Source organism: Mustela erminea, chromosome 12, assembly GCF_009829155.1.
Source record: "Mustela erminea isolate mMusErm1 chromosome 12, mMusErm1.Pri, whole genome shotgun sequence".
Taxonomy (NCBI): Eukaryota; Metazoa; Chordata; class Mammalia; order Carnivora; family Mustelidae; genus Mustela; species Mustela erminea.
The window spans coordinates 2,471,452-2,489,198 of record NC_045625.1 but is presented as its reverse complement, the minus strand read 5'-3'; the positions used below and the strand labels follow the sequence as shown (position 1 = coordinate 2,489,198).

At 56.6% G+C, this 17,747-nt stretch overlaps 1 protein-coding gene across 1 annotated transcript; it reads right to left on the bottom strand.

Moving 5' to 3' along the window:
- Positions 1-7,132: 7,132 nt before the first annotated feature.
- Positions 7,133-10,740, bottom strand: LOC116571019 (beta-lactoglobulin-1-like). Its single transcript, XM_032308693.1, has 7 exons — positions 10,580-10,740; positions 10,026-10,165; positions 9,621-9,694; positions 8,630-8,740; positions 8,038-8,142; positions 7,740-7,784; positions 7,133-7,289 (listed from the first exon to the last, which is right to left on the bottom strand). Exons 1-6 carry the CDS (start codon positions 10,673-10,675, stop codon positions 7,768-7,770), a joined length of 543 nt encoding a protein of 180 aa, XP_032164584.1. The 5' UTR covers positions 10,676-10,740; the 3' UTR covers positions 7,133-7,289; positions 7,740-7,767.
- Between the last annotated feature and the right edge of the window lie 7,007 nt (positions 10,741-17,747).

Sequence of the window (17,747 nt, the reverse complement as noted above, 5' to 3'; positions counted from 1 at the left end):
AGCTTCCTGTGTAGATGTCAAGAATGAGCTGGAATGTGCCAAGTCCCTGACCTATACTCACGAAGTTAGTAACCAAGGCTGGCCTTGTGTCCAGGGCTGTTGAAGTCAGCCAGAAGATGGTTCTGGAACAGAACGTCACATCCAGCTCCCAGGGCCCTCCTTGACCTGGTGGTGTTGGGCCACCTTCCTGAACCCAGGGTGAGCCCAGCACCTGCCAGACTGTGTAGGGTCCTGGGGCCCTGGCTCACAATGGATCTTTGTGTCTCACAGGCTCCATTCTTGGCTCCATCTGGGACTTCCCAATAACCCAAGTGACAGCTGGATCTGATAATTAACTGAGTGGGGCAGGAAAGAGGTGAACACCATTCAGTGTTAGGGCTGCAAGTGGTAATTAGGGTACTAAGGTGGTGCTGATAAATATTTACAAGGAAAACTTGGATTCAGAATCCTGAACGTGGCCCTGTTATCCCTCAGGCTTTCTCCACCCACCCAGAAACACCTGATCCAGAGGACAAACCAGGACAGACACTTGCTGACACTTCAACTCATGTTTTAGGATGATCAAAGTTGGGTTTTACCCTCTTTATGAGCTAGACCCGTCTATGGTTCTTTTTACCACAAGAATATGGAGATTGCGGGACAACCTTTGAATGAAAGAGAAAATTGCAGATTATTTAGAAAATGGAAATGAACACATAGTGCCTCAGATTCTGAGAGACCCAAGTAAAGCAGCTCTGGGGTCCTAAAGATAATTTTAATAAATAAAAAGAATGAAAGCGAATTAATTAGCAATATCACTCAAATGTTAGGGGGAGAAACCACATAACCATAAGAAAGGACAAGGAAGAAACTGGAAATATAAAAGAGAAATTATTGAATCAGAAAATAGAAAAATGGTATATTTGGTCAAGTGATGGTTCTTGAGAAATACCAGTAAAATACAGAGCCTTCTGTGCCCTAATCAAGGAAAAAGGGGAAGAGTATACATCGAGTAATAAATGCTATTGGGAAAATAACCATAAAAGGAGAAGAAAGTAAAGAACCATTTGGAGGGAAATGTTTACTTTACCTCATGGAATAAATAAAAAGTTGGATTAATATAGGGAGTTTCTAGAAAAATATAAGTTACCCAACCTGACAGTGAGAGAGTTATAGAGTATTAATGGACTAATCTCCTAGAAAAAAACTAGAAAAAGGAAAAATAAGTTATTAAGGAGGTATTTCCCCCCGAAATACCAGTTTCAAAAATTCTTTTACAGGGAAAATCTAACATACCTTTAAGGAACAGTTAATTTGAAGGCTAAAAACATAAGGAAACTTTCCAAATCATTTTTATGAATTTCAGACTTTGTTTCCAAAACCTGTCAAGAAATGTACAGATTGATCTCAGTTTTGAATATCAATATAAAATTATTAAAATATTATCAAATAGAGCACAGTAATGCTATCGGAGGGTAATACATAAGAGCTTCATTTCAGCATTGTGAGCATAATTCATATTAGTAAACTTATTGATAAATTCATCATAGTAATAGATGACAAGAGAAAAATTGTGTGATCATTTCTGGTGATACTATCAAGGCTCTGATAAAATTCAAAATTATTTTTAATAATAAATTTAACAAAAATTATACAAACTCCATGTGAAAAAGAATTACACTCTTGAGGACCCAATAGAGGACACAAACAAAGAGAATGCATGTCACAATTATGGAACATTTCATAAACATGTCAGTTGTCCCCCAAGTCAACCCATAAATGTAATGCAAGTCCATAAAAATATCAGCCATATTTTTTACCAGACCATTTGATCCTAAAGTATATTTGAAGATTTAAATAAGTAAGAATAACTAACAAAATTCTGTTAAAGAAGACTAATAGGGATGAATTATCCACATCAGATGTTAAGATAAAATAATTAAAACATTGGGGTTCTGAACCACACCAAAGCAAAAACCTTCTGCACAGTGAACAAAACCATCAACAAAATAAAAAGGCAGCCTACTGAGTGCGAGAAGATATTTGTAAATGATAGACCTGGTAAGGAGTTGATATCCAAAATGAACTTAACAACTCAACAGCAAAACAAAACAAAACAACAACAACAACAAAACCCATTTAAAAATGGGCAGAGGTCCCAAATAGACACTTCGTCAAAGAAGACATACAGATGGCCAACAGGTAAATGAAAAGATGCTCAACATCCCTCATCATCAGGGAAATGAAAATCAAAAGCACAATGAGACATCACTTCACCCCTCTGAGATTGGCTAAAATCTCACCCCTCTGAGATTTCCTGAGCACAGGAAATAACAAGTGTTGGTGAGGATGCAGAGAGGAAGGAGCCCTCATGCACTGTTGGTGGGAATGCAAACTGGTGTAGCCACTGTGGAAAACAGTATGGAGTAATTAAAAATAGAAAGGTCATATGATCCAGTAGTTCCACTGCTTGGTATTTACCCAAAGAAAATGAAAATACTAATCCAAAAAGATATACGCATCCTTGTTTGTTTCAGCATTGTTTACAATAGCCAAGATATGGATGCAGCCCAAGTGGCATTGATAGATGAATGGATAAAGAAGATGTGATATATATCATGGAATATTACTTAGCCATGAAAAAGAATGAGCTCTTGCCATCTGCAATGACATGGGTGGATCGAGACGGTATTATGTTAAGTGAAGTAAGTCAAGCAGAGAAAGACAAATACCATATGATTTCATTCACATGTGGAATCTAAAAAACAAAACAAAACAAACAAACAAAAAGCAGAGATAGACCCATAAACACAGAGAACAAACTAATGGTTGCCAAAAGAGGCAGGAAACACAAGATAGGTGAAGGGGAGTGGGAGATCCAGGCTTCCAGCTATGGAATGAGTAAGTCATGGAGATGACAGGTGCAGCCCAGGGAACATAGTGATATCGCAGTAGCAAGAATGGGGGCATATGGTGAGCACACGAACATGTAGAGACCCCGAATCACTATGTTGTACACCTGAACCTAATGGAACATTGTGGGTCAACTGTGCTTCAAAGATAAAGCAAACAAAACCAAACCACTGGGGTTCCTGCACACAGCCCAATAGAATGGATGAAAAGTCTCTGAACAGACTCAGACACACATGAGAATCAGGAATGTGGGGAAACTCAGTAGTTAATAAATGCTTTTGGGAGAACATCATGGACATTTGGAAAATACAGTTTGAGTCCTAACTCATGAATTAAAACAAACGAATTCCTAATGGAGCAAAAGACTGGACAATGAAAACATTGAAACAATGAAAATTCAGGAATTCAGTATGAGAATATAAGAGGCCTCTCTCAAGATGATCAAAACCCTGAAACAGTGGTCAGAAGCAACAAAAGGAAACACTGGTGAGTTTTACCACATAGAGGAAACACACTGAAATGACACCACAAACCAAGTAAGAAGAAAAATAATGAACTGAGGAAAATTATTTTTAATTGATAGCACAAATAATATCTAATTTCCTTAATATATAAAGAGCTCCTGCAAATCAATAAGCACCAAGAATTCAATAGACAAAGATACGACTTGATCCTTCTCAGAAAAGTATTTTCAATTAACTAAAAATGAGAACAAAATATATTAAAATATGTGGGTTCACACTTTGAAGGGAATTTGTGCCACGGATGCTTATATTAGGCCACATAAACACACTTAGTTGTAAAATCTAAGCCTGCAGCTTAAGCAACTAGGAGAACAACTTGAAACTAATGCAAGCAAGAGGAAAGAGATAATGTAATAGCAAAAATCGATGACATAGAAAACAGAAAACTTATAGAAAAGAACAAATCAAAAACAGATTTGCAGGATGCCTGCGTGGCTCAGTTGGTTAAGTATCTGCTTTCGGCTCAGGTCATGATCCCAGGGTCCTGGGATGGAGCCCCAAATTGCTCCCTGCTTCTCCCTCTCCCTCTGCCTGCTGGTCTACCTACTGTATGCTCTCTCTCTGTCATATAAATAAATAAAACCTTTTTTGGAAAAGATTTTATTTATTTATTTGCCAGAGAGAGAGAGAAAGAGAGCGAGCGAGCACAGGCAGACAGAGTGGCAGGCAGAGGCAGAGGGAGAAATAGGCTCCCCGCCAAGCAAGGAGCCCGATGTGGGACTCGATCCCAGGACGCTGGGATCATGACCTGAGCCGAAGGCAGCCGCTTAACCAACTGAGCCACCCAGGCGTCCCAATAAAATCTTTTTTAAAAAAAGTTTTGATCTTTGTAAAGATCAAGAAAATGGATAAACCTTAGGCAGACAAAACTGGAAAATCCTGATTAGTGGACATGTATCACTATTAGGGATGAAGAATGAGACATCAGTACAGATCTTATGGAAACAAAAATGATATTAGAGGTTGCTAAAACCAGTACTAAGCTAGCTAACTAAAAAGGGTGCCAGGTGGCTCAGTCGGTTAAGTGTCCATCTCTTGGTTTTGGCTCAGGTCATGATCTCAGGGTTGTGAGACTGAGCCCCAGTTTGAGATTCTCTGTCTCCCTCTCCTGCTGCCCCCTCCCCACTCACGTGTGCTTGCGTGCACGCTCTCTCTCTCTCTTTCTCTCCCTCTTCCTATTAAGGGAAAATTTGTATGACTTTATTGAAATAATTCTAATAACTTGGACAAAATGCATAAATTCCTGGAAAGATGCAAATTATCAAAGCCTAATACAGAAGCAATGGACAGCCCGATTCAGCACAGATTTATTGCAGACATTGATTTTGTGGATGGAAATCTCTCCCGCCCTTGCTAAAATCTTAAACCGCAGTTGGCCTCACCGTTAAATTCTATCCACCATTTAAGAAAGCAGGAACACGAATCCTGCGTAAACTCTTCCAGAAATCGCAAGCCGAGAAGTGACTCCCCACTCATGCTGTGAGACACGCACTACTACAGGCTGCCTATGTGTTATTAATTAAATGAGACTTACTTCTCCTTTGAATTGAAACCCCACCTGCATTGTCCACCAAATTCCTACACAAATTTCTCATCTCCCTATTTTGCTCCCCTGATCTTCGGGTTTATTCCGATGACAACGTGAACCCTTCCCTGTCCCTTCTTGCTACTGTGCGCGGAAGAGGTTGGCACCACTAGCCCCAGCCCCCTCCCTCCTTGCCTGCAGACAGAGCCTCCTTCAAAGCCATTTCTCAAGTCCCATCTGTTTCGATTTGGACTCTGACTGATGAGAACACCAATATTGTCACCAACACGAGTGTTACTACTAGGTTGACCTTAAGCTTTCTCTTTCCCTGGAATACAGTCTGTGAAAGATCAAAGTGCGAGTAAGTGGGACACTGTCGCGGGGGGCCAGACCCCAGGGTGGGCGCAGGCCCCACAGTGAACGGGGGGTGACCAGAGAGGGTGCGGCATCTGAGCGAGATCTGGGTGAGATCTCCCCCGTCTACGCCCCCTCATGCTGGAAATGACCCGCTTTGTGACGGCTGGATTGCCGTGGGGCGTCAAAGCCTGTCACTGGCAAAAATAATAATAAAAATTTAAAAATCGACACTTTCTTCTCTGAAATGGGCAATTTTGCAGAAGTTAGATTTGTTTCTGCGTGTTCATTGTTTTATGGCTTGTTGCCTTTCAGTTTTTATCTTATTTTCATTTTTTAAGGTTTTATCTATCTATTTATTAATTTGAGAGAGAGCGAGCACGAGAGAGAAGCCACGAGTGGGGGAGAGGCAGAAGGAGCGGGAGAAGCAGGCTTCCAGCTGAGCAGGGAGCCCGAGGTGGGATTCGATCTCGGGACCTTGGGGTCATGACCTGAGCCGAAGGCAGACGCTTCCCTGAGCCCACCAGGCATCCCTCGGCTTTTTATTTTAGTTTACACCTAAAATATATAGGATTCGAACTGGCTCAAAACTTAAAGTCGCCTGAAAATCTGTGCCCACGGGTTTCCGCGCCCGCGTCCCCAGCCCCCTGCCCGGAGACTCGCTCGCGCAGGTCCGCTCATCCTTCCTGCCCGTCTTCCCGCGTCAGTCTAGAGAACTTAGAGGAAGGAGGCTGAGCGGCGTCGCCACCTACAGAGAAGTCATTCTTCCTCCTTTACTCTCTGAACAGGGTCCGCTGGAAACTCGTTTGACATATACACAGATGCTCCCCTGCCGGAACGCAGGGGTGACTATGCCTCTCACGGGCTTTTGCGTGGCCGTCCTGGCGGGAAGGGCGGGAGGTGGGTGGCTGTGTGCACTGTCGCCAGGCCGCTGTCCCCCACCATGGCCCCCCGATCGGGCAGGTAGAGCTCGCTGTGCTGCCTGAGAACAGTGCCGGGTGCCGGCCTCCTGCAGGCACTTCCCGCGTGGCCACGGGAATGAAGGGACCGCCTGGGACAGTACAGGGGACCCTGTTCTCGTGGTGGCCTCCTTCCGCTGTGCTGGCTGTTGGATGTAAGGGTGTGCGAATGCATCGCCTGCCTCCCAGACCCGGAGCTGCTCGCTCCTGTTCCTGAAGGACCTGTCTAACCTTCCTGATGCCGGTGGCAGGGCGGGGGAGGGAGCGGCGCGGGTGGTGGGGCCTCCGCGCCTGTGCGTCCGTCTGCCTTGGTATGGGACCCGTCGACTTTTTCTCTAGTCTTCTTGGGTTGGTTTGGGATGACGACATTTGCTGTGAAATTTTCCATTTGGGAGTTTTTAAGTCTCTTGGGTCACAGCCAAACAGCTGAATCCCTTACGATGCTTTTAATCACATCTCTCTCCGTCTGTGCTCACTGATCGTTCCAGAAATGTCGTATCTGTGGTTTTTCCCAGCTGTTTTTTGAGCTAAGCCCGTCCAGCCTCCCCCCCTGCCCTCACCTTGGGGGTACAGGCACGTTACTTTCCTTATTTTAATGCTTTTTTTCTAACCTAAATTGATCGCAGATTCATTTATTTTAGTTTCCTTTTGCTAACTAATTTAAAGATTAAGGGCTTTGAGCTTTCTTCCTAGCTCGATGATGCTGGTATTTCCTAGATATTTTACAAATTTTGCACAAGTGGATTCTCTTGTTTTGTGGATGAGAAACCAGAGGAAATTGCCCCCAGGAGCTGATGTCGCCCAGAGCCCCCCGAGAACGCCAGCAGAGCCCCAGGCCCGAACCCCAGAGGCCCCCAACAACAGTTCACAGAAGGGAGATCTTGCGGCTTTATTTGGAACCCTCAGAGCGCAGGCTCCAGCCCGAGCACAGGGACCCAGGAGGGAGGAAGGGGCGGGACCGGGTGGCCGGCTTCTTCGAAAGGACAAGGAAACTTCTGCTTTCTGGGGTGGGGTGGGGGGCTGGGCTGGTCTCTCCTGAGGGGGAGGCGAGCAATGCGATTTTGCTGGTCACGAAGACAGACGAAGGCAGAGAGTGTGCTGTCGGGGGAGGGGACAGGGGCGGGGATGGCGTCCACCCTTAAGGATGGGGCCCCGGCGCCCACATTCTCAGCTCTCTCTTGCACCCAGCCATTCCCAACCCCCTCCCCGTCCTGCTTCTCCTCCACCTTCTTCAAACAACTGCATGGACCCCACAGAAATCACGGGGTCCTCAGCAGAGCACGTGCTTGGACCCAAGTGTTTCTGGGACAGAGCCAGGCACTAGGCCGGCATGGCCAGCCTGGTCCCTGCGGTCTCAAGGAGGGACACCAGGTTCCAGCCATACCAACAGAGGGACCAGGGCCCAATGGAGGGGAGCTGGGGGTCCCCTGGGACGCCCCCCACCTTGCGTGTGCCCAGGACGTGGGGGCAGGGATGGTACGTTACCGCAGGAGCAGGTCAGGCAGGAGCTCCCCTAGACGCGGCACTGCTCTGTTGGTGGGGGAGGGGAGAGCCGTGGGGGGGTCACAGGTCGCCAGGACAGCCCTGGGCCCAGAGGGGTGCGGCAGAGGGGCTGGGGCGGGAGGACCCCGTCTCGGGGGCTCTGCTCTTCCCACTCCCCCATCCTGGGCGGTCTGGGAAGCGGGGGGCCACCATGGGAGGCAGGGGGGCCCAGCGCTGGCGGCTGTCCGATGGGCGAGCCCACGCGGGGGCGAGCGGGGACGAGGGGTGTGGAGGGAATCACCTTCCACCTGCGTCGGGTTGAGGAAGAGCCGGATGTGCACGGGCAGGGTCTTGAGGGTTTTGTCGAATTTCTGCACGACCTCGTTGTCGACCTTCAGGGTCCTGGCTGTGGGGGGCGGCGGGTCAGGCCTGGGCTCCAGGGTCCCTGTCCCCTCCCCTTCCTCCCGGGATGGCTTGTGGACAGGAGGAGAGGGCCCAGCCCCCTAGGCCAGGGTCTCAGCAACATAGCTGAGCCCCCAGAAAGTGCTTCATTCGGGCAAACCTGGAATGTCTCTGCCTTGTGCTATGGCTTCTCCTGGCTTGCATTTCATTAAGAACATTAGCGCTAACAAAAGCTTCTAATTAGTATTAATCTTTTGACCAAGCCAGGAACACTAAGCCCAGCCCCTTGACCGAGGAGCCACCCTCCTGGCCCCTTTCGATTTCTGATGCAGTGAGTGCACTGGGCCACCCCTGGGGAAAAATGGGGACCCCCAGGCCCGCCAGCCCATAGGGCACTGAGCTGTCCGCTTTCTGGGTGCCCAAGGTGCCGGCAGGGGGTCCTCAGCCACGGTCCCACTCAGGGAGACCTCGCGTGCATGGCCAGCGCCTACCCAGGTACTGGCACATCAGTGTCGGCGGGGCGGTGCCCGTGTTCTCCACGCAGAAGAAAAGGTAGTTGTCATAGTCGGTGTCGAGCACGAAGAGCTGGTTCTCCTCCAGATCTGGGGGCGAAGAGAAGGGTCAAAGTGGAGATGGAGTCCTGTCCAGCAGGAGCACCCCTCCCGCGTGCTGGCGGGCACCCAGAGCACCCCCGGGCGGCACCAGCGCGGGCACGGCCAGAGGCGGCAGGAGAGGCGAGGGAGAGGAGAGGCGAAGCCCCGGAGCACGAAGCCCCTGGGGCGGGCGAGAGGCGGCGTGTGTGGCCGGACCGGGACTGGGCTGGAAAGCAGAGGCTGCACACAGACCACGTTCGTGGGGCAGGAGGGCTCGGGGGCGGGGGGGGCACGACCAGCACTGGGAGGAGAGGGCCCGGGAGGAGGGGGCAGAAGGCCCAGGCCCTGGAGAGGCGTGGGTTCTGGAGGGGACAGGGAGGGTCAGGGTGGCCTGGAGCAACGCTGAAGTAGAGAAACAAGTAGAATTTTCCGGGGGATCCCCACAAGACGTTTCAGTGCCTCCTTTGTTCTATTTTACCACTAAGTTCTCCATTTGTGTGTTTTATGATTCACCCCCAGCCCCCGCGAACGTTGCCATCCGCGACAGAGAATGCAGAGAAGGACGTGCTGGCGTCCGTCCCGCCGCCCCCGACGGTGCGCCGCGTCCCCTCCTCCAGCGGAGTCCAGGGGCTCGGCGGGAGCTGCGCGTCCCAGCCGTCCGGAGCGAGCGGGAGCTGCTCCGTGTGAGCCAGAAGACGCTCCGAGGACAGTCGTGGGGGAGGAAACTCTCGCGGCGGGGGCTGCACACCACACCCGAGAGGCTGGAGGCCGGAGGCCCAGAGCTTGGGCAGAGCACGGCCCGTGTGAGAGCCGGGCACGCGCATGGGCCCACCTCACCCTCCCGGCGCCAGGACGGTCGCCTCCCGGGGACGGCACTGGGGACGCCTACCTTTGATGTTGAACTTGGCTGCGCACTCAGTTTTCTCCGCAAAGACCTTCTTCTCAACACACTTGTTGTCTTCCCTGAAGGGTGGTGACAGCATTAGGGGGTGACGCTGAACTTGTTCTCGCTATGGTCCCTCATAGCAGACAGGGCTCATGGCAGGACCAGCCCAGGCCTCCAGGGCCCCGGCCCCATGGCTGCCCAGCGGCCTCCCCACGGGCCTCTCTGCCCACGGACCTGAGGCCACCCTGTGTGGTGGGCCTGCCGGCCCGGAGCCCGGGGTGGGGTCACGAGGGCACTGGAACCAGCCAGAGGGAGCCGGCTGCCATCAGGACCCTGCCCTGCCCGCCCCCCGGCCTATCCACCACCCCTCTCCCTGCTGGCCCCAACCCCGGGCGGGGGCACACCCACCGTTTGCGCAGAATGATCTCCAGATTGTTCTCGGGGGTGGGTCTCAGCTCCTGGATGTACACTCTCAGGGGGGCGGTCTCGGAGTCCAGGAGGGAGATGTCGCTGGCCGCCATGGCCATGGAGTGCCACATCCCAGCCACCTGGGGACGGGGCCTTGAGTGCCATGGGGGGCGGGAAGGGGCCCGGTCCCCCCAGGGCTCTGCCTCCCACCCGGGCAGAGGCCCAGTCTAACTGGGGCGGCCGTCAGTGGGCTCTGGAGGACCCTGGACCGTCCACCAGACACGGGGCTACACGATTTCCTCGCTGGAAAGAACACCCCAGTGTTCCCCAGATGGGTCCGGATACACATCAGACACGTTCTCTAGAACCTTCTGGATCTTGGGAAACCAAGGGACAAGCTGCCCCGAAGACAGAGAGGCAGGGGTGGCTTGCCGACCTCAAGGGTCCGGCTCGTGCCTGTGTGGCCCCCCGAGTCCCCACTGCCCTGCCCGGCCTGCGGCTCCCCCCCACCCCCGCCCCGCCCCGGCCCCGCCCCGCCCCCACCGTACTCCCACCTTCTGCAGGTCCATGTTCCTCGTGGCCTGGGGGATGTCGATGGCCTGGAGGCCACACACAAGGGCCAGGCCCAGGGCGAGCTGGAGACACCTCATGGCTGCGGCTGTGACACGCTGAGCTCCCGGGAGTGAGGAAGGCCGGGCAGCGGGCTCGGGCCCTTATATGGGGGCCGGGAGCCTGCAAGCCAGCCCCGTCCCGGCCCTCCGGGCACGCGGTTCCCCGAATCCCCCGGGGCCCCTCCCCAGAGCCCCAGGGCTTCCTCCCCCAGGACAATAGGAGGCCTTTTCCCTCTCAGTGGGAACAGGAAGGTCCCCGTGTGCCCGGAGCCTGGACAGTTGCTGGCAGCCCCAGAGGGAGGCTCCGGGGCCAGGGCCGGGTGGGTGCGGGCTGGCGCCGGCGGCAGGAACACTTCCTCTGAGGAAGCTGAACCTGCTTGTCTCCCCGCAGCTCCCCCCGCCCCCGCCGTGGACCCCTGCAGCACCCCACTGGGAAGCTGGGCTCATCGTGGGCACTCAAACGACCTTGGTGATGTCACCCAGGAATGACCTCTTAAATCGCCTTCTCTCGGGCGTTCTCAGCAGTGTCTCTGGACGTGCGGACCACAGGGACTCTGTTAGTGGACAGCACGACTGCGAGGGCCTCCATTTCCGGCTGCCGCCCCTGCCCCACTGGGCTGTAGGAGCAGGGACTCAAATGCTGACGTGCTCCCGTTCACCCTCTCCAGGAGCCAGAAGGGACGAACCTCGACAGTCCCTCTTACTTAGGAACCTAGAGGTTCACTGCAATCTCCTGGAGAACTTCTCAGACCCGCTGAGGCAGGGACGGACCCATCAGGCCCGGGTGGGAGATGGTCCCCAGAGCTGTGAGAGGTGTGCGTGTGGCCCGTGGCCTCGTTTAAAATGCCAGCCCAGCAGCGGAGCTGTTCTCGTTACAGAGGCCAGGGCCGGGTGGGGCTCCAGAACGTTCCACCAACGACAGAAGGGAAGTGACAGGTCCGTGGAGGGCGCAGTCCGAGGGGGGTCATCAGCACACGTCCCCTCGTCTCTGCACACGTGAGTTTCCGCATTAAAACAAAAACAGAAACAAAACCAACCCATGATCACTCTCAAAGGGGACGGCCTGGCGAATGTGCACCGGGAGAGTGGGGTCCCCAGATCAAAATGGCTTCAAGCCCCCAGGGTCGTCACGTCTTACACCGGGGTTCCCAAGCTCTGGCAGCTCCAAACCCTTTCCCTGCTCCCCCGTACCGGCCGCCCGCGCAGCCGCGAATCCCGCCCTGGCTGCGTGTCCCTGTTCCCCGCCGCTGTGTCTGTCCTGAAAGGTTAAGGAAACTTCCTACTTGTAGTTCCCTAAGAGGCGCAGGCCTGCGGGCGGGGGGCCGCACAGCTTTTCACCGAACGCCGTTTTGGCACCAGCTGCAGGCATGGCCTAGTCGTCCCTCTAGGAAAAGAGCAGAAGCTGCAGGCAGGGGAGCGTCCGGTGCGGAAGGGAGGAGCTGGGGAGGGCAGGGGAGGCACGGCCGGCGGCTTCCGTGCACGGAGGCCCAAGTCCCAGACACAGCGCAAGCTCGCCCACTAAAACCGTTGCCACTGAGCCAGTCACGCTGCTTCCTACGATCAGACGAGAGAATAGAACAGCAGCTTACAGGCTGGCGGCCGGGAAGCAGGGTGACCGCGGCAGGCAGAGGGCTCGACCGTGGGTGCAGAAAGCCCGAGGAGCCCGGACACGCAGCCAGCTGCGAGGGCAGAGGCAAAATCCTTCCCGTCCAGCCCCGCTCCGGCATCAGACGGTCACAAGTCGCCAGGAAAGCCAAGGCTTTGTTGGGAAGAGTAACAAGATGATAAAACAGCAAGAAAACAAAACAAGTCCAGGAACTTTATCGGGGAAGTTGAAAACACACACGTGGGGGACCCACCGACAACTCGAATAAATGAGGGTGTACGATTTTGTAGAAGAAAACCCGTAATAAGGTTTCCCCATTAAAAAATTATCAGTGGAATAGTTTTTGAAAATTGTTTATTGTGGGAACATACACACGATGTAATGTGGCCGTCTTCACTGTTTCTAAGTGCACCGTCCAGGGGCGTCAGTGCGCTCCCACTGCTGGGCACCGTCCCCTCCGTCCGTCCCCAGGACGTGGTCATCATCATTGTCGTCACTGTCCCACACTGGACTCTGTCCTGCTCAGCCCTGTTCCCAGCCCCCGAGACCCCACCTCTGCAGGGCCTGCCCCAGCTCCTTGATGGGCCAGGAAGAGAAGGGTGTGGGCCCCAGGTCCTCCTGCCCGGCCTCTCTTCCCGCTGGTGCCCCCAGAGGACACAGGGAGGAGGCACGTGGGGTCCGCGGGCAGCTGGGTCCTGGAGGCCTTGGCGAGCAGGCTGAGCCCCATGGCCAACGGGGCCAGCAGCGTGCTTGGGGACCCTCCCGTCTGCTCCTGGCTGCCAATGCGTCCCTGGCCATGGGCTGACCTAGAGACACGGTCCTGCCTCTGTCCCCTTCACAAAGGCCCCTGGGGTTTGCAGTTTAGGTGGTGGGTAAATAGCTTTGCTTGGATCCTACGAATGGATGTTCTTAATTGTGTATAATTAGCCCTTGGGTTGGGCTCCTTCTGAGAAGCCCCGTCTGGAAGGGAGAGTGTGACCAAAGCAGGAAGCCGCACATCTCCGAGTTAGGAGCCTGGGAGAGGAGAGGGTAGCCTCTGTGTGCCCTCCAGGCCCTCACAGTGCCTGCCCTGGGAGCCCCAGACAGGCCCTGCCTCCCCTCACTCTAACCCTGGGGCCGATGTTCCCCCCGGACCTTCTGGACTCCCCGCGGCGCGTCCAGCTGCTCCCAATGGCCCGGTCTTGGTTCCCTTTGCACCCATCGAGGACCAGCCTCTGTCCGTCCCTGTGGTTCCTGGCAGAGACGTGAATGGACGAGGGGCCCGTCAGGCCCCCCGAGTGGGAGCCGCTCCTCCCCGTCCAGGGGGGCCCAGCGTGTGCACAGTCCTGGACGTGGCAGATGTGAGGACGGGGGGACAGCCGAGGGGGCCGCATGTGGAGGGCTCCCCCGGCCTCCCCTAGCCTTGCTGATGGAGGAAGAGCCACGGTCAGGGGACCGGGAGGCCCCGGGTGTGAGGCCGCCGAGGGCGACAGCACGCGTGTTCTGCGGGAGCCACGGCCAGCAGCTCGGCTCCTGCGGGGGCGGGGGGCCCCCGCCGTGCTCCAGACAAGGGGGCGTGGGGAGAAGCCGGGGGGCCCGCCGTGGCGTGGGGGGCCTTGGAAACAGAACAGTGAGCTGAGAGAGGCCGGCCGCAAGGGGCGCCTGGCGTGACTCCTCGCCTACAAAACTCAGAAGCCGGCAGATTCCCAGACAGCGCAGACTGGGGTTTGATGGGCTGGGGGTGGGGGAGGGTCTCCTTTGCGGGGATGAACACACTTTGTGACCGGAGAGAGTGCGGCCTGCCCAGCGCTGCCGACGGCCCGGCCCGGGTGCCTCCGAATTGTTCCCTTCGGGCGGACGGTCCGTGTTTCGTTACATGAATTTCGCCTCAGTGAAGGAGGGAGGAGTCCGCCCGGCTGGCCTGGAGACTCGGAGCGCGGGCAGCGATGGAGACTTTTCCGGAACAGAGTGCGGACGTCGGTGCAGGCTGAGCGTGCGTGGCAGACTTGGCTCGGACCAGCCCCTGTGGGCAAACGCCTGCCGGGGGCAGGAGGGGAGGGCTTCCTGGGCCTCCACGGAGGTGGAATCTGGCTCCTGCCCCACCTGGCCAGTGACTGTCCTCCCCGGGACACTTGGGCCTCCTGGGTCCAGGCCTCCTCGAGAACCAATGAACAGCGCAGAGCCGGCATCTGGCTGGCCTTCAGGCAGGGCTGGGGTCATTGGGAGGGGGCGGTGCCGGGGCAGGAGCTGGGCTGGGCTGGGCTGTCCAGGCAGGAAAGTGACTGTACCACAGCCTCTGCTGCCTCTCCACTGGGGAGATGACCCCAAAACAGGCTCTGCAGAAGCCCAGAGCTGGGCCCCAGGACCCCCTGCAGCTCTGCCCACTCGTCCTCCTCCCGGGGCCGATCTGATCCTAGCGCCCATGGCCTGAGTTTCAGCTCCAGACCGCTAAGGACCCTGGAGCCCCTTCCCTGGCCCTTGGGGCAGCTCCACGAGAGGGACCAGCTACTTGCAGGCACCGGGTAGACAAACGGAACCAGGCCCTGGGCTCCCAGGACAGGGGACCGTGGATGGGACAGCATGTCTGGGGTCTCCCTGTGGGGTGCCCAGCCGGTGGCCTCATGCTTTCGCAAGGAAGTGGGCTGAGGAGCGTTGTCGCTACAGAAAGCCGGACCTACAACGCCAAGGCCAAGGCCGGCCAGGCCAGGCCCTCTTGTTCCGCCCCCTGGACCGGCAGGGGTCTTGCTCTGTAGCAGGGACCCCTTGCCCCGTGTCTCCTGCCTGGGCCCTGCCGTCGGCCTTGGGGGCACACGGGAGAGGCCCAGGGACACTTGTGATCTGGGAAACGGCTCCGTGTACCTCCTGCCTACGGCGGGGGCTGGCCCGACCCGCCCTTCCCACCCCAGGGGAGACCCCGCGGGCTGTGGGTCAAGCTATTCGCTGCAAAGCTGCTGGGGTCAGTGATTTCGGAAAGTTGCTGTGTTGGCACCAGAGTGTGAAAGCAAGTTCCTCCTGCTGTGCCCCCTCCCCGGGCCTGGAGGGAGGGGGCGGGGGCAGAGTGGGGCCCCGGCGGGGGTCCCAGTGTCCTGCTGCCTGCATCCCAGTGGGCCCCGGGAAGCCTGGCATCCTGTCTGCGCCCTCACTCCTGCCACGGCCTCCAGCCCGTGGGGAAATGGGGGACCTGGTGAGCCCAACATCTATGGGTCCCCACCTCTGGTCTGAACCTGTCTTCCTCATATCCCTCTCCCCCGACCACAGAACCACCCAGAACCTGAGCTGCGTGGGCGTCAGTCCTGCAGAAAGCCTCCATGGGACCCCCCGGCAGAGCCGCAGCCGCCCCCCTCTGCCCGCTGGACCGCGGCCCCGCCACCGAGAACCAGGACATCGGTGGGCCCTCGCCTCCTCCCGCCCTGGCTTGCCCACCCGAGGGACCCCACAGACAGACAGAGCCACCAGGGACTGCAGAAACCCTTTATGTGGACACAGGAGTGGGGAAGACCCCAGCGGGTCTGGCAGGAGGGGTGGAGCGGGCCCGGGTCCCCGGGGCGTGGTTCCTTCCACGTCCTGCAGGACGGAGTGTCCTGGGGCTGCTGTCCTGGGGCTGCCGGAGTGGATGGTTGTGCCTCCTGCCCTGGGAAGGAGGGGTGTCGTGAGGCCGGGGGCGGGGGCTGCCGCACGGGGTGCCGGGGTGGGCTCGCGGGGGCTGCAGAGCCCGTCTGAGCAGAGGAAGAAGATCCTTCTCCATCTGCCCCCAACCACGGCTCTGTGCACGTGAGGGAGATGCCCCCAAGGTGTGACTGTGGGGCGGGCGTCGTGGGACCCCAGAAGGACCCCTACTTTGTTGTCATCTGGGCTGGGCTCACAGCAGATCTGGGGGCCTCGGGCACCTCAGGACACCTCCAGCTCCATGTTAACGAGCCGCATGACGGAGATCCTGGCGGCAGATGCTCACAGCGCACGGGAGGTGGGCTGAGCAGTTGGGGCCTTGGGGAGGGGCCGGCAGGGACATCACGCCCACTGGACTCGGGATGGCCCAGCGGCTCTGGGGAAGGCTCTGGGGGTCTGCGGGGTCCCTCCTGCCTGCATGCTGGGGCACCCCCGGGGACCCGACTTTCCTCCAGGGTCACTCACCCTCATCACGTGTGGGAAGGTGTGGGAACGCATCTTTCTGCAGAAACGAAGAAAGCCCGAATGATGAGACCCTCCAGACAAGGGCAGCCCCCATGGCTGTCGTGGCTCACACTCGGCCATGAAAACCCAGAGGGGCCCCTGGTGTCCCTGAGGCATGTCGCTGCACTGGTCTCTCCCCCAGGGAGGAGGGGACTGAGAGGGGCACGGGGGACACGGCAGAGCCATCTCTCACCCATCTGCTCAGGCATGTGGATGTCCTTCTCTGGCAAGCCCTTGCGCTGGGCGAATTTCTTAAATGCTTCCAGAGCTTCTGGGTTCACGTCGGGACGTCTGCCTGCCGTGAGGAGAGCAGATGAGCCCACGGTGTCCGGCGCGGACCCGGGGAGGACACGGGAAGGTGCACGTGGCAGTGGCAGGAACCTCACCCACGAGCTTGGCTGTTCTGAATCTTCTCTCACGCTGTCCCTCGCAGTAAAACATGAGGTAGTCCCGCACGGGAGCCTCCTCTACCTGCACGTAACTCCTGCCTCCAACTGCAGGGGCCACGGAGGGGGCACGTGACCATCCTGATCCCGACAGAGGCCCCCCTGACGGCCACCCCCTGGGGTCCCCTCGCCCATCCCCAGGTTCCCCTCTTGACCTGAGCCCCAGGACTGGGGTCACCAGCACCACGGCCCCTAGTCCTGGGTATAGGACCTGACCGGGACCGTGGGAGCAGGGCAGGAAGTCTGCCTGGGGAGCGGGACGCTCTGGTTCTTGGGGGGCACCGCCCGCCGCCCCCCCGAGCATCGGAGACGCACAGGCTCTGTATTTGCCGGGTGTGCTGGTTTTCTCCAGGGTGACTTCCACTTCATGGCACTGATTGTCGATCCTGGAGGAGGGGACAGACGTCAGCTGGCCGAGGGCTTGGTGTCCACTTCCACGTCCCAACCTTGGAGCAGTACAGGGGACCCCAACCCTGCCCGGGGCCCTTCTACCTCCAGGGCTCGGTGGGTGTTTGCTGTCACCCCACACCTGTGGCCGGACAGGCGGGCTGGGGGGGGCCGGGGGGAGCTGGGGCCGGGGGACAGGGAGGCCGCTGCGTGGCCCGGCTCGTGCTCACCGATACACAGCGGAGGCACGCACGTCCCCACTGCTCAGCACTGTGAACAGTATGGGGGACGCCTGGGCCACTGGGGAGCCCGTCTCTGAGATGAAAGCACTGATGTACCACTTCCCTGAAATCTGAAAGACACACGTCCTCAGTAGGCAACGTCGCACGTGGGACCAGCTCTCCCGGGCCCCGGTGCCTCCATAATTCCACCTCCGAACCCCACCAGACACCACCAGCACGTCTGAGGCTCTCGGGGACACTTGCTCCCCTGACTTCTCCGGGTCCCTTCCTAATTCCAGCAC